We start from the raw sequence: 16361 nt of genomic DNA on the forward strand, positions 1-16361 counted from the left end.
CCTCTCGGGTCTGCCACGTGGCCTGCTGTCAATCAGCGCTGCTTCCCTCTGCAGGTCCCCTTCTCTGCCAGCAGCCAGCGCTATGCTACGTAGTGACCAATTCTATGTCACTACACGTTGACTGATTTGCCTACGGAGTCCGCTGCCCCCCACCACCCCCACGTAGCCCGCAAAGGCCGTTGGGGCAATGTGCTTCTATACCACCGCGACACACGACGCAGTGTGTCCAGCACCATGCCCGGCCGTCTTTGTCTCCCCGGTGCTGATGTTTTAACACGTCAGCATCGGGTACTCGTTGAGGCCCGTGGTCAGTTCAGATATTCAGATGTGAGTGGGAGTGCAAGACGGTAAGCAGCCTTCACGCGGCCCACTCTGTCGGGTGAGAAATCACGACGATTGCCGTCAACGCGGCGACCGAGCATCGATCATCGATCCCGCGGTTCTCCGGAGCGACAACGCAGTGGGGTCGGCGGGTCCGTAGAGCATTGCGCTGACCATGGCACAAAAACGCACACGCGCACACACACTCATCCTGGGCAGCCATAAGGGGCATGATGACCCGACGCCGTGACCCCGGTCATCCTCGCAGCAGCAGCGGTGGATTTTGGCTGGCCATCAAACAAAGACGGTGGCGGTAACCGCATCGCGCGGCGCTTTCAGATGCGCTTCTGCGGCCGTCTGGAACGCTCTTCCCTTCCGATATAAGGAAGCCACTGGGAGCTGCGCACTTTTAAATCGTCTGGATTGAAAACTGACTTCTTGAGAACTGCTTTTGGTGTTGAGTTTGTCGTCCTTCTCTCCCGCACCTCCGATTAGCAGGGTTGGCTACGTACGGTGCGAAATAAGTTCAACGTATATGCTTACTCCCTGCGCAATCATCCTATACGTATATCCGGTACACCGGTGTCGACATCAGACAGTCGTTGACGTTGCCGGGCACTACGCGTTGCCCGCAAGGTTAGCCGATGGTACGGCTGTGTTCAAAGGCAGCTTTGAAGAGGAAGTCGCAGAGTTTCGTTGATTCAAGCTTGGGCACCACTGTGAATGGAGATCCTTTATTTATTTCCCTTTTTAAGAGGAGTTGCTATTGAGATAAGCTTTTTTTTTTATTAATTCATAACGGCGAGGTAAACATTTAATTGCCATTGTCATGGCAGTGTGCAGTTTTAAATACAAAAATCGGGTTTTTTTCCTTTGCTAAATAATGTGACTGGCTCCAAAGTTTACAATGTTCAAACCCAGGGTTAAAGCAAGACTGCAGTTTTCACCTCGATGACCGGGACAATCCAGGGGCGAGATGTTAACTATCTCGTCTGGTAAGCAGGATGGTCGTGGGTTCGATCGCGACCCTGACGCCTCTATATTTGGAGTTTGCGTGTCTCTCTTCCCATGGTTGCGTGGATTTTTCTCCGCGTCCTCCAGTTTTTCCCTCCACATTTAGAATCAACATGCGTTTCGAGTATTTGGCTTCTGCTATAAATGTCCACGTGATAAGCCACTTCGTTGAGCTATCATTTGTGGCCAGGTCGCTTCTGAAAAAAATATATTTAACTCAGTGGGCTTTACCTGGTAAAATAAAAAAATATATAGATTAGTTTTAAATCTGTATTCGGGTGGCAGGAGTGGATTCACAACCGAGATCTCGTACTGGTAATGTGTTCAACTTTATTACAGTTTACTGGACATTTCTGGTAGACCGAGACTGAGAAGTATGCCCTGCTTCGATAGACAGTGGAAATAGTGGTGATGTGTGTATGTATGTTGACCTGCGCTAATTGAAGGACACAAATTTACGCAGGAGGGGGCGATGTTGCTTCTCCGTAATTTCAAGTGAGAAATTTGCAGGTATTTCATTGAGCTTTGGGATGCGTAATTGGTTTAACACGTCGGCTTTCGCGACCAATATCAACCATAATACAGTTTTGTTCGCGATCTAACCCCAAAAACCTGTATTATGGACAAGTTACATTGCAAATTTGTTTGTTTTTTAGCTGTGGGAAGACACCCGAAGACTTCGAAAGAAACCCATGCCAGTACAAGGGGAGAACATACAAACTCCAAATACAGAGAGGCACCAGAGTCAGGATTCAAACCCAAGAACTCCTCACTGTGAGGCCACAAGTGTAACCACTGTGCCACCCAATGACTCATCGTAAACCTGCTGAGAGAATGCCTCTCTGTCCTCTGGCCCCGAAGATATTAAGGAACTGTGGAACGGACAGTAGAGATGACCGCGAGCAGAGAGAAAGAGGAGCGGGGTAGGAAGAAAGACCCCAAAGATAAATGGGAAAAATTTCACGGGCAAAAAAGATGGGGGTCACGTGCCAGTGACGGCACACACCCCCTTGACTCTGGCCAATGGCATGGCACTGCGACCGATAGGAGGGCACGATCGGGCCACCCGCCAGGTCAGCGGTAAAATATGAACACGGCGGCCTCGAGCAAGCTCTTGGAGGCGCTCCATTCGACGTGCGTCCCGATGCCGCTCCAGTCGAAGGCGCTGAAGTCACCGCACTGTCTCGGAGTCTGCTCTGGGACGTAGCCCGCGCCGCCGATGCAGTACTGCAGACACGGGAGAGGCGGAAACGCGGGTCAAGAGTGCCGCCCTCTGTCTCGCCTCTCCAGGAAAGTCAGCCTCGCTCATAGGCTGATAGCAACGCATCATCGTTACAACGAGCCGTCTTTTTTTTAATCAGAAAACCGGTCACATGGCACAGATCCCAATTCTAGATTTGAAGCTTTCGTGACTGCAAGGATTCATACTCTTAGGTTTTTTCGGTAAAGTCACGTAGGTAAAAAATTTAAAAATTAAAATACAAATAATAGAAATAATGATAGAAATAAAATAATAAATCACGACGTTTCGGAGGCAACACAAGTCTCCCCACCGCCACTCCCCAGCAATCACTTGTATTTAAGGGCTTGTCTCTTGGATTTTTCCTCACTTGATACAGTAAATTTACGTGTGACGGTCCCATCTGATGACGGAGACTTGTGTTGCCTCCGAAACGTCGTGATTTATGATTTTATTTCTATTATTATTTATTTTATTTTTATTATATATTTTAATTTTCACCTACGTGACTTTACCGAAAAAACCTAAGAGTACAGATCCCAATGACGCCATTACTCGTGACGTCGTCTCGTGACGTCACGCGCCTTGTGACGTCGTTAGCTGTACTCAAGAGCCACCGTCGTTCATTGTCAGCTACGATCCAATCCTCCCCGGATGAAAGCCTCCCCGGGACTCCACCATCCCTCGCCCTCCTGCGACGTAACAATCCGCCTAGCAGCCGCACACTCCACAGCTGTTTTCATCGCCCAAATGTCCGTCTTCGGACGTGCTCCAAAGCACCCTTCCCTCCCTTGGCTACGTGATTTATGGGAGCATTTTCGGGTCTTATGCAACCTGGGGGTGGGGCACCTCTGATTTTCAGGTCCAATGGCCTAATCGTTACACTACACAACTATGGCTGTCCGCCTGATGATGCTGGTTGTTGTAATTGCCGGCTAAATGTCACGGTGCTCGAAGTCTAAATGTTGTCGTGGGTTTACTCTCCAACACACAACCGCTTAGTGCTGAACTAGTAACTACACTAAACACTACACTATACCCTACACTATACACTACACTATAATTGTAAATGTTGTTGTGGGTTTACCCTCCAACACACAACTGGTTAGTGCTGAACTAGTCACTACACTATACACTACGCTATACACTACACTACTATACACTACACTACTATACACTACACCATACACTACACTATAATTGTAAATGTTGTAGTTAGTTTACCCTCCAACTCACAACCGGTTAGTGCTGAACGAGTAACAAATTGGTGCTTTTTGTTCACGTGACGAACCTTACAAATTGGCTGTGTCGGGTGGTGGTGGCGGGTTTAACGGCACATTTATATTTATGCGATATTACCCCCAAAAACCCCCCTCTATTATGGATAATATCGGTCGTGAAAGCCTAGTACGTGTTAAACTGACTACACGAGATGTTCTGCATAAATAACACGTGTGCAACGATGATGATCGAGTCTAACGTAAGTACTCACGTGTTCAGTGTTGCAATTATCAAGCACCCTGAGGCCTGAGCAGAGGGCGAATGGTGCCCTCTCGTTGTTGAAGACCCTCAAGTGAACATAACCTTGAAGCGTCCCACCTGCAAAAAACACCGCTGCATGTGAGCTGTGGAACATCAACTATACAGCGTGTCTCAAATTGATGGGCCCAATTTCAAAGCAGTATATTTCACGATGGCAACATGTTACAATTACACAAAAAGTTGCAAACGGTTTAATGAGTTATGAAGTTTAACTAACCATTTTATAAATTCTCTATGTGCCCTCCACCTGCTGTAGGGACAACATCGAGACGATAGTTGAATTCGTCCCAAACGCCTCTCTTCTCACGTTTTCCTCTGAAGTGCATGGTCACCCTGTGCTCTTCCCCTTACATAAACAGCCCGTTTCCTAAAATTGTCGGTACCAGCGACGAATGCTCTTTGACATTGGCTGATCAATGCCAAAACGCCGTTGAAACGCACGCTGCACCGCAATTATGAATTCAGTCTTGCTGAACTGCAGAACGCAAAACGCCGTCTTGCGTATGATTAAGGCTTGGGGCTGTTTGCGCGCTGGGAGAGGCATCTCGCGGTGATCATTTCAAACTCTATGCCCCGCCCTCTCTATGCCCCGCCCTCTCTATGCCCCGCCCTCTCAAGTGGTAAGAGTTTCATTCATGGGCGGTTCGTGGTTGCAGAGATATAGCGATTTCAAATCGTGTCCATCTTTTTAAACACCCTGTATTTATAAGAAAACTAAAAAATAATTGATTTGAACCAGAATAAACTCCTCCTCGTTCGAGACGCAAATATAATGGCACCATCTCTTCCTGGATTTGACATCCCTCCTTCTACTCCTCGAAGACACTCGTGGAGCCATCAACCGAATCACAATGTCCTTCGTGAATGGAAAATTAAAGACAAGCCTATGATTAAAACTATTAAAATTAACCTAAAACTATATATATTTTTTTATTTTACCGGGTAAGGCCCATGGAGCTATATAGAATGAAATTAATAAAAATAAAACAATAAAAATCACGACGTTTCGGAGGCAACACAAGTCTCCGTCATCAGGTGGGACCGTCACAGCCAGATTTGATGCAGCATATCTGGGGTGGGATTTGTGCGGTATTATTTAAGCAGAATATTTATGCTGGAGGAATCCGATAAGCTATAAAAACTCTTTTTCACAGACGTTCAGTCAGTGTCCGGGTCAGAAAGTTACAACAACAACAAAGAATAATAATAATATAACACGACAGGGAAATACGGAGAGTGATGGTGAGAAAAAAATATTACATAGAAAACAGGGGGAACATAGACATAGAGTATGGAGAAGGGAGTTAGAGAGAGAGAGGAAAGGGGTAAGAAGGAGGAGAGCAGAGCATGAAATCTTTTGTGAAATCTTTCATTTAAAAAGGAGCAGGGGGGCACATAAAACAAAGCATTGAAAAAAAAACGAAATGATGAACGATGCAAAGTGCCGACTACACCGAGCATCTTCTTGTTTCCTCTGATCGTAAAAAAGAGAGAGAGACAGGAGAGAGATGGGGAGGGTTGGGAGGGGAGGGATGTGGATGAGATAGATTGGAGAAAAGTTGGGAGGGGGGATGGAGGGGAGAGGGGGGAGGGAGGTGCTGAAGAGGACACACGGATAGAGAAACGGAATGGACGGCGAGAAATCTAGACACACACTGGGGATGTTGCAGCACAGGGAAGGGCAAGAGAAAAGTGGAAGGGAGTCAGGGCTGCGTACAAGGTTTGTTTTTAAGCGAGACGTGTAAATTATTTGTCCGGAGCCGAAACGTAGGAATGCATTTTACCCAGACAAGCTGGGCAGACTTGAGAGGCGACGCTGATGGTGTTCCCAAAGTCGTAAACGATTGGGATGGCTGGCCCATTGCTTGCTGGACAGGTCCCTGAACCGTATACTAATGGATAGAAGATCTGCAACAACATCAACAATCAACGTAGAAATGTTAGGCACACACGGAATAATTCCTGTTGTCGACAAGATTAAAAGTTTCAGATTGTATTGAATTTATATAGATAAAAATTTCTCTACGTGAGTACAAAAAAACTATGTGTAAACCGAAAGGAGAGGGTAGGTGTTCACTAACTATCACAAATTTTCGCTAAAAATGTGAGCATAAGGTCGCTTTACCAAAATGAATTTACAACAGAGGTCGCAACCGGGTACCCGATACCCGTACCCTACCCGATACCCGGCTACCCGTACCCGGCCGGGTACGGGTACGGGTAGCCGTTGCGACCCTGGTGCGGCCGGGTACGGGTACGGGTAGGCCGTGAGTCACTGGTGATTAACCGTTTGTCATTTCGGGTAGGGTACGGGTAGGGAACGGGTACCCGTACCCAGCCGGGTACGGATACGGGTACCCATTTGCGACCCTGGTGCGGCCGGGTATGGGTAGGGGCAAGGAATCAAAACCCGTTTGCGACCTCTGATTTACAATAACGTACTGGATTCTGAATTGATGCGAATTTGAAAAAAAAGTGACTCGTTGTTGTTGATCGCAAGGGGAGAGGTCGGTGTTCACTAGTTTTCACAAACGTTCACTATAAGTGCGAGCAAAAGTCATCAAAGTGAAACGGCGCTGAGTTCAAATTAAAAGCGGATTCTGCTTCTTTATTTAAATTTCTATTCGCTGTGCAAAAATAAAAATATTGTCACGCACAAATGAACTGAATAGATAATTGATTATTATTCTGTAATGTCGTGAAAAACAAAGAGATAAAATACAAAAAACAGGCACGCACTTTGATCTCATCAAAAGCGGCGCTGTGATCTTTTTGGAGGAAATGTATTAATCTTGTAACAACAAAGCAATAATCAAGTTACAATTTTAATAAGAAGTCTTTCGTGGCATTTAGGCACTCCCCCCTCCCTTCCCCTTCTCCTACAGGGGCATAGGAGCTTAGGAAGGCACCGAGGGCTTGTTTAAGTTTATTGAAACGGTTTATTGGAACATGCGATTTAGACGGGTTTGGATTGCACTGTAATCCGTAATGTGTGCCGTAATGTGTGTTTGTGCTGGTGGTCAACCCCTTGTCATATCCTCTCTGTGGCGTTTTGTACCTGAATCGTCTTGTTAATGAACCAAAACATACTTTTGACCCAATGTTTTTGTGGACGAGTGAGAGAAAGAGAGAGAGAAAAGTTCGCCAGCGAAATTTGAGGACATTTAAGCAAACGTGACGAGTCAACCTAGAGACCGCTTGCAGCGGCGAAGGAAATCCGAGGCCACTGCGACAACTTCCGTGAAGCGATCGGTGGCCGCAGTGAAAATCGGTGCCGAAGGGGATTTGTGCTCTGCAGGCGAACCACGTGTGACCGGACAGGATTTGTGCTCTGCAGGCGAAGCACGCGGGGGTGACCGGACGGGAGCGCGTGTTTTGGCGCGCGGTTTGAGCCCAGCGTCCGTCTTGGTAAATACTGCGGGTTTATGAACCTTTAAAAAAAAAGTTGTTTTAAATGCCATCTTCTTCGCAGTGGGACATACAATATCCCGTGATGTAACGCTAAACTATAAACTGTAAAACTATGAACTATTTTTTTTTTTTACCGCGTAAGGCCCACTGAGCTATGTAGCTCTTTTCAAAAGCGACCTGGCCATCACAAATGATAGCCTAACGAAGTGGCTTGTCATCGTGTAGGGAGTTTTAGCAGTCGAATACTCTAAACGCACGCTGGTTCTAAAGGTGGATGGAAAAACCGGAGGACCCAGAGAAAAAAAACACACGCCCACGGGGAGAGAGACATGCAAACTCCAAATATACAGCAGTCGGGGTCGAACCCGCGACCTCCTGTATACCAGGCGAGGTAGTTAACATCTCGCCACCAACAACTCGCAAACGAATAGGCCACATGTGCCAGCGTCACGGTCCCAAATCTTTGTCAAAATTAAAAATGACTCACAAATTGCATCATTACCATGAGTGCAACGATCGCTAAAATGAATTCGCAATATCGCCCTCCCCCCGTCTGCCATCCTATTGGCCGTCTGCGAAACATAGCACCTCCTGAGAGCCTTGGTACGTTTAAGAGCGAGTGACACCTGGCGTCGTATGTACGTTGAAATTATTTCGCACCTGTGGATAACCACAAGCTGCTGAGCTTGTGCTATCCACAGCGACAAGCGAGTGCCCTGTTCAGCTCGGAGCATTGGGTGTCGGGGAGAGCCAGCCTATAAGTAACTCTTTTAATATATAGATTGAAAACTAATTTCGTTCAAACTGCGTTTCGTTGGTTAGTTTGTTAAGTGCCTGCGCACGCCGCTGTCTGAGGAATGGCACTACCAAGGAACGTGAACTACCACCGCTCGAAACTCTGGTCGTCGTAAACCATCATCACGTCAACTCTGGCCATCGTAAACGATCGTCTCGCAAACTCCGTTCATCATCCTCGCAGCAGCAGAGCGGCTTTTGGCTGTCCATCGAACAGAGATGGTCACCGCATCGCACGGCGCTTTCAGATGTGCTTCTGCGGCCGTCTGGAACGCTCTCCCTTGCGATAATCGGAAGCCACTGAAACTTTGACTTTTAAATCATCTCGATTGAAAACTCAATTCTTTAAAACTTCTATTAGTGTTTAGTTTGTTGTCCTTCCCCCGCGCAACTCTGATTAGCATGGTTGGTTACGTACGGCGCAAAAGAACTTCAACATGTATACATATCCACACTCCAGCCCCTGTGTCGGGGTCCTACTACAACGGTCTGGGTGCTGCTAACTCAACAGAATACCGGACGGCCGCAAGAGTGCTGCCTACCTTGTAGAGGAAGTAGAGGTTGCCTCCCAAGGGGGTGAGAAACTCCGTCGCGGTGTGGTAGCGGAAGATCGATGAGATCTTCCACTGGGCCAGCGGCGTCCCGTTGGGGACGTGCCACACGGAGATGTCTTCCGCGTCCACGTCGAAGTAGCCTGGGTTCTGCTCGCGCACGGCAACACCACGACAGGGGAGCACGATTTTGAAAAAGAGATCGCTGGGCAGTGACCTCCTAGAGGTGGACAATATTTCTTGTTGGGCGGGCCAAGCTGACGATGACGTGCGTGGCTGGTGGCGTATACATCATCAGTTTCACGTGTACGTCATCAGAACGGAATCAGTAGAAAATTAAAATAAAAAAAACTGTGCCACACACCCTCCCACAAGGCCGTGCGAGAAGGCGTGTGGCACAGATTGGCGCCAGCTATCGTAGAGCGTGGCGGTTGTGTCTCCACGGTTCTCTGCTGTGAGTAACAACGTCTTTAATAGCAGCGGCACTTGCCACTCTAAATGAAAATTAACGCTGAATCATTCATGCGTTACCGAGATTCAGCGGTGAATGGGGTGGGAACCCACCGCCCTGCAACTTGCAGACATCTCAGAGCGGGTAAACTCGACACCTATAATAAGCAGAGAAATGCTAAAAACGGGACCGATCGGACTAAATTGGCCGCGACCGTCGGTGACGCCACCGCCGGTGAACCGAGGCAGCGGACCTTGTAGTCGTCGTCAGTGGCGGACTCCACCCGCCCGAAGGTGTTGAGGTTAGCCCAGCTTCTGTCCCCGTCTACGAAGCCGACGGCGGGGTTGCTGCCCAGCTGGCTGGACCAGCGGTCGCCGATGGCGCACTTGGCCGCGATGTTGTTCTCATGGACGCTGGCGACCAGGGTCCAGCCCCCTCCGTTGGTGTTCATGTCGCAGAACGCCTGGTAGAACTGCCCGCTCTTCGTCTGCAGGCAGTAGACCCCGTCTGTGCGTGCGTGCGTGCGGCAGTGGAGCGGTGTAAGCGTGTCAGCGCACTGCACTAGGAACCCGGCCACCCGAGTTCGATTCCCGCTCACGGCAACCAACATCAGTCACTATTATCTCAACCGGTCCTGGGCCTCTTTTAGGTCGACTCAGTCTAAAATGAGTACCTGGTTCGGTGTGTAAACATCGCCGACGGGGAGACAAGGGCGGCCGGGCGTGGTGCTGGCCACCCACCCCCTCGCATGCCGTGCCGGTCTTCATAGGTGCTCGCTAGCAGCACTTGCCCCAATCTGTTAAGGCTACACGGGGGGTCTTTGTCTTGCGACAGTGTTAATGTCGTCTGCGGCTTTTGTTTGTTTCCAGTCACGTGGTGGTGACGTGGCCAAGCCGTGCCGCGTTACCCACTCTTTGGGAGAAGTTCGTGGTTCGATGCAGCGGCCGCCCTGGTTAATACTAAAACTCAACTATTTAATTTTACCAGGTAATGTCCAATGAGCTATATAACTCTTTTTCAGAAGCGACCTGGCTATGACAAATTATAGCCCAATGAGGTGGCTTATTATCGCGTGGAAATTTACAGCAGCCAAATACTCTAAACGAGTGACGTTGATTCTAAATGTGGAGGGGGAAAAACGGAGGACTTGGAAACAATCCACGTGACCACGGGAAGAGAGAGACATGCAAACTCCAAATCTACAGGTGTCAGAGTCTGGATCGAACAAGCGACCTCCTACTCTTAGATGATTTCGGTAAAGTCACGTAGATAGTAAAATAAATAATAGATCACGACGTGTCGATCGCAAAAACAAGCTATCGTCCTCAGGTGAGAGAGAGGAACATGCCTCTGTGACGAGGCATTAGATAGAGGGGAAGGGGGGGAGGCTGCAAATGGGCGAGAGGGTGGGGATAACATTCAAAGAGGGCTTGGGTGAAAGAGAGAAAAGACACGTGACACAGAGGCACGGTTTTCTTTCTCTCACCTGAGGACGAGTGCTTGTTGCTGCGATCGAAACGTCGTGAATTATTATTTATTTTCCTATCTACGTGACTTTAACGAAAGAACCTAACACTGTGAAATCGTGCAGTCACGAAAGCTGATAATCAAAAGCGACCTCCTGTATACCATGCGACGTCGTTAACATCTCGCCACCGTACTAAGGTGTGCATGAACCGTAAAGATACCACGCGATACGTACAGAGACACGTGGAGATACATCAAAGACAAGCAACAGCAGTGCGACTGTGGCCACGTAACCCAAACAGTGGGGAAAAAGAGAGTTAGCCCAATGCAGTTTAACACGTAGGCTTTCGCGACCAATATTATTCATAATCAACGTTTTTGGGTTTAGATCGCGTTATTTATAAATGTGTCGTAACCCTCCACCACCCGACACGGCCAATCAGTAAAAAAAAAAGTGTCACGTTGACTTTTTGTCTTTTGTCAACGTGACACTTTTTTACTGATTGGCCGTGTCGAGTGATGGAGGGTTACGACACATTTATAAATAACGCGATCTAAACCCAAAAACGTTGATTATGAAGCCCAATGCAGTCTGCGCTCTCCGTTCAACGGAGGAAGAGGAGCACATCTCTAGGAACTCTCTTCTCGTGAAGCCATCTCGTGGCTTCTATCGTCAGCAGCAGCAACAGCGGCAAACTTCGACGCATCGAGAAGAGTCGCGGCGACGAGCAGAGGTCGTCGCGCGGTGGCTGCGAGGTCCGTACCTTCCTTCGTTTTCGTCTTCAATTTAATCTCCTTGCAGGAGCGCGGCAGCTGCTTGGTTTCTTCCTCGTGCTTGCAGCCACATTTCGACTCGCTTTCCTTCGCGTCCGAGCACGAATCGGTGCAGCTACCTGCAGACACGGCAGAGCCGAATTTAGCCGTTCTGACAAACACGCGGTTATATATTTAGCACGCGCTGGGCTTTCGCGACCGATGTGATGGCTCATAATTGATTTGGTTTTGTTCTTTTAGGTCAGATCGCGTGAATAAAATGTGTGTCGTGAAACCCTCTTCCACCCGGCAGTCATAAGCTGCGGCAAGACTAAATCAGCCATGTACGTTTTGTTCATTAACATTACCACTTTATTAATTGGCTGTGTTAGTTTGAGGAGGGTTACACGACATAATAACATTTTATTTACGCGATCTGACCTAAAATAAAAAATATATATATATTTTAAATGTAAAGAAATAAATTCTGACATCACATTATTATAATTTGTGATTGATGATTGTGAGGTTAAGCCACGTAACCATCTGATAAATGTGTTATCATTAATACGCTTATTTGGGTGGTTGAACCTTTCATTGTGAGCGTAGCAGCCGTAGCTGCAGTGCATGTGTGTATGTACGTTGAACTTTTTTCTTACCGTACGTAGCCCACCGTGCTAATTGGAGGTGCAGGGAGAAGGACGACAAACTAAACACAACAAAAATCAGTTCTAAAGAAATGAGGTTTCAATCTCCATGATTTAAAAGTGCATAGCCCAAGTGGCCTAATGTCGGAAGGAAGAGCATTCCAGACGGCCGCGCGATGCCGGTAACACAAAAGCCGCCGCTTGCGAGAATGAGCGGAGTGCGCGTGATGAGGGGAGGGGGCATTTGAGAAACTTGCCACCGTCCTTTCAACTGCCGCGCATGGAGACGGCATCTAACTCGCATCCTACGGATCGCAAGTCTCGCGTGAGGCCACTGTGGCAGCATCCCCTGCTCCCATGAGAACCGGAGGGTCAAGACAAAAGGGTCTCTCGGCTCAAACAAGCAACGGGACAGCGCTCATCTCTATCAGTAGGCTCCAACCAATGTTGTCAATTCCACGTTCACCTTTTGGGAGGCCAAGATTGACCTGTAGGTTTTTTACGATTTCTACTGTGTAAGCTCTCCGGTTTGGGTTTTCTGGGTTGTACCACGTGTCGTTCGGCCACGGTGCCCGACGTTTCGCTCCCGCGTGCTGGGACCTTCCTGAACAATCCGAATTTAGGACCTGAAACGAAACGTCGGACGCCGTGCCTAAACGCGCAACGTGGCAACGACCCGGACAATAAAAAGCGCTTCGGAAGGCGCGATAACCAAAACGAGCGACTTGGCGGGGAAGTTACTCACACGCAGCCGCGACGCTGTTGCAGAAGAGCAGCAGCGGTAGCAGCAGCAACAGCAGCAGTCTCGAAGCTTCCATGGTCTCAAGTCGTCCCACGGCTCTGTGATGAGATGCACTCGCCCCTCTGCGCATCCACCGAGTGTCCCTCTCTCTTTAAATAAGCGTCAGATGCCACCCGCTAAGACCATCCCTGGGGGTGGGCGGGGGTGTCAGACGCGACGGGGACGTGCCATCGTCAGCGGGCGCCGTGCCAGCCGAGAGGCGCTCGCCCGCCCGCCCGCTCTCTAGCGGCGAAACAATCAACGTGTGTATGTTGGCGACCCCTCGAATTAACTTGTGGGGTGTTTTTTGTTGTTGTTGCAAGGCATTCGTCTGCACGTGGCGGGTTGTGGTGGAGTGGCGAGCGCGCTCGCACCGCGGACAAAACAAACTCGAGGTTGATTCCAGGCCACGGTCAACTTCGGCTGGAGCCCACCACCTCGCACTTTCCAATAATTTGCACTGACCAGGTGGAATAATCACCACGGTGGCTAGGAGATGTTAACTACCTCGACTGGTATGCAGGAGGTCGTGGGTCCGATCCCGACCCTGACGCCTGCTGCTGTATATATTTGGAGTTTGTGTCTCTCTCATCATCACAGTAGCTAGGAGATGTTAACTACCTCGCCTGGTATGCAGGAGGTCGTGGGTTCGATCCCGACCCTTGACGCCTACTGTATATTTGGAGTTTGCTTGTCTCTCTCATCATCACGGTGGCTAGGAGATGTTAACTACCTCGCCTGGTATGCAGGAGGTCGTGGGTTCAAAACCGACACTGACGGCTGCTGCTGTATATTTGTAGTTTGCGTGTCTTTCTCTCTCCCCGTGGTCACGTGGGTTTTTCTCCGGTTTTCCCTCCACAATTAGAAACACGCATTTAGAATATATGGCTGCTAGAAATGTCCACATGATAAGCCATTTAATTGCTTCTGAACAGCCTTCATGCTGGCTAAGAAGGCTGTCTCTGGTGTAGAACAATCAGTTTTAAAGACAATGCATCTATTATCAGAGCGTGTTTTTGTTTGCATGTTCACCACAAATACGTGTGGCTAATGCGGACTTGATTCCTTGCAAAAGGTTTCTATTTGATGTTTGAACATCTTAAACACTCCCTGTTTTATTGCCAGAAAGGGTAAAGCCTCTTCTTATTTTTTCAACTAAGCGTTGATTGCACGCAGCTGTGGCGATTTAAATATGATGCTTAAGGTTGCACTGTCGTCTGCAACGTGAAGTGGATCGGTTTGCGAGTGGAAGATAATGAGCTATTTTAAAACAGGGAGAAGATATTATTTTGGAGACGCAACGGCCTTGCGGTATCACCAGAGTTAATGTTTGAAAGTGTGAGACTTCAACGACCAGAGCATATTGACCGATCCTTTCGTAAGCTAGAAAAGTTGACTCTCAAACTTTTATTGAATTTAGTTGCAACCGAGTAGTTAACGCACCATTGCCTGACCCGGCATGCTTCTGAGAAATAAAATGCACGAGCAACGAGCATCAACATTTCAGCCCAATTGTCCATATCGTGAGGCATCTCTAACTACTGAGTAACAACTAACAAGCGAATACATTGTTTACGATCAATGAAATTTCGATTTAAAGCTTTCGTGACTGTATGGATTCATATTCTTGGTTCTTTCGCTAAAGTCACGTAGAAGGGAAATAATATTTTTTAATCCTTTATATTAAGTTCGCTTGCTTGCTTGCTTGCGTGCTTGCTTGCTTAGGACCGTGTAAATCTTTCGGTCGTTTTTTAACCCACTTCCCGTGATCCAATCGAGCTGACATTTTCCACACAGACTCGTTGTGCGTGACAATTAATTTTCGTGAAATTTTTTTTCCAAAATTTTACACTGTTTAGGGGAAAAAAATATTTAATTACCAATTGCTTAATGCTGGCAGACAATCATCTGACCCATAGGTGGCAGCCATCTCAAGCCAGAGGACGAGAGGACTCTAGCCGCCACGCATATAAAGGATTTATAGTGAAAAACTTTGTTTTTACGGGTTAATTTTTTTATTATTTTGTTATTTCCCTTCTACGTGACTTTACCGAAAGAACCAAGAATACGATTAATGAGTTTAGTAACGGTCCTTTTTATCGTTATCAGTAACCATGTGGATTCAAATTGTATCGTAGTTATTTTATATTGGCAAATTCCTACGTGATTATTCAGTCAATGACTCTCGTGGCACGATATAATTTCACGCATTTATAAATCATCTCACGTAACCGCCAGGGAGAAGAAACACTGCCCTGTGCTTTTGAAATGTCGCGACGGCAATGATCGTAGACTCTCCAAAAGGGGTTCCAAGTCTTCAAAAGCTCCAAAATACGAGTCGCGTGAACACGTCCCGGTGAGGATTGCCCTTTGACTGAATCTGCACCGATGATCACAAGAACCGACGGCTCCCAGGTGATGGCGAGAGGAGGATGGTGACGAGGATAAGCCCGATCGATAGTTTTTTGACGAGATTCCATCACTTGGCATTGTCGGCGCCACACCAAAAAAAGATAACACGCCCGATGACACGATTGCGGTATTTTTAAAACGGGCATCGCCGAAAGCAAACGACATGACGGGTTCAGCTGTACCAAAGACAAAGATCCCCCATGTAGCCTGAACAGACTGTTGGGGCAAGTGCTATTAGCACCTATGAAGGGCTACCGGCATGGAACACGAGTAAGTGGGTGGCCAGCACCACGCCCGGCCGCATTTGTCTCCCCAGAAGGCGATGCTCACACACCGCGCCAGCTGCTCATTCGAGGCCGAGTCGACCTAGAGGAGGCCCGTGACCGGTTCAGATAATTGGTGGCAGAACTCAGGGCCACGGGGTTCGCCAGCGCAGCGTAGCGCCGACCGCTCCACGCCGACCGCTAAAGCTATTCCGCCACAAACATTGACCAGGCTTGCTGGGTTCCAAAACAAGCGGCGCTTGCGACAGATGTTTGACCGAGCCTGCGGTAATCTCACGCAGGGAGGTCTACGGTGACTTTTGCTGGAGGTTAGAGTCACCTCGGGCCCGGCTGCAACCCGTCGGCCGAACGTTGCTCGAACGTTAGTCCACGTATTGTTGTTGTTGTTGATATTATCTTGAGTCTTGCTCAAACGACTCCGGGAGAAATGTCAATTTTGCGATGTGGAACGCGTCTCGTGGGATTCGGGTTTGTTGGTGCTTAAAAACAATGCACGCACACGCACATCGTCATTTCGTTTAACAGCACAGCAGTTCCATGTCGTTGATTTAAGCGAAACTGAATCATCCAACTTCTTGCAAATATAGATCTGGGGGAAAAAAAGCACGTGATCATCGGATTAGCCATGGTCAATCGACAGTGGGATGAAGTCTTTCCCAAGCCGTCAACCATCTCTCACAAGCCCGTGATAT

General features: G+C 48.2%; 1 protein-coding gene across 1 annotated transcript; it reads right to left on the reverse strand.

Moving 5' to 3' along the window:
- Positions 1 to 1669: 1669 nt before the first annotated feature.
- Positions 1670 to 13222, reverse strand: LOC133357058 (intelectin-1a-like). Its single transcript, XM_061574803.1, has 7 exons — positions 12938 to 13222; positions 11557 to 11685; positions 9579 to 9832; positions 8866 to 9024; positions 5902 to 6025; positions 4068 to 4174; positions 1670 to 2562 (listed from the first exon to the last, which is right to left on the reverse strand). The coding sequence occupies exons 1-7, from the start codon at positions 13062 to 13064 to the stop codon at positions 2410 to 2412; spliced, it is 1053 nt and encodes a 350-aa protein (XP_061430787.1). The 5' UTR covers positions 13065 to 13222; the 3' UTR covers positions 1670 to 2409.
- Positions 13223 to 16361: the final 3139 nt, after the last annotated feature.

Source organism: Lethenteron reissneri, chromosome 56 (genome assembly GCF_015708825.2).
Source record: "Lethenteron reissneri isolate LAM-NWPU_2019-01 chromosome 56, ASM1570882v1, whole genome shotgun sequence".
NCBI classification, from domain to species: Eukaryota; Metazoa; Chordata; class Hyperoartia; order Petromyzontiformes; family Petromyzontidae; genus Lethenteron; species Lethenteron reissneri.

Coding starts and splice junctions, on each gene's coding strand:
- LOC133357058 (XM_061574803.1), bottom strand. CDS start 13,064: ATGCGCAGAGGGGCGAGTGCATCTCATCACAGAGCCGTGGGACGACTT. Junction 9,833..11,556: donor GAAGACGAAAACGAAGGAAG/GTACGGACCTCG, acceptor ACGCACGCACAG/ACGGGGTCTACTGCCTGCAG. Junction 6,026..8,865: donor ACCTCTACTTCCTCTACAAG/GTAGGCAGCACT, acceptor ATGTTGTTGCAG/ATCTTCTATCCATTAGTATA.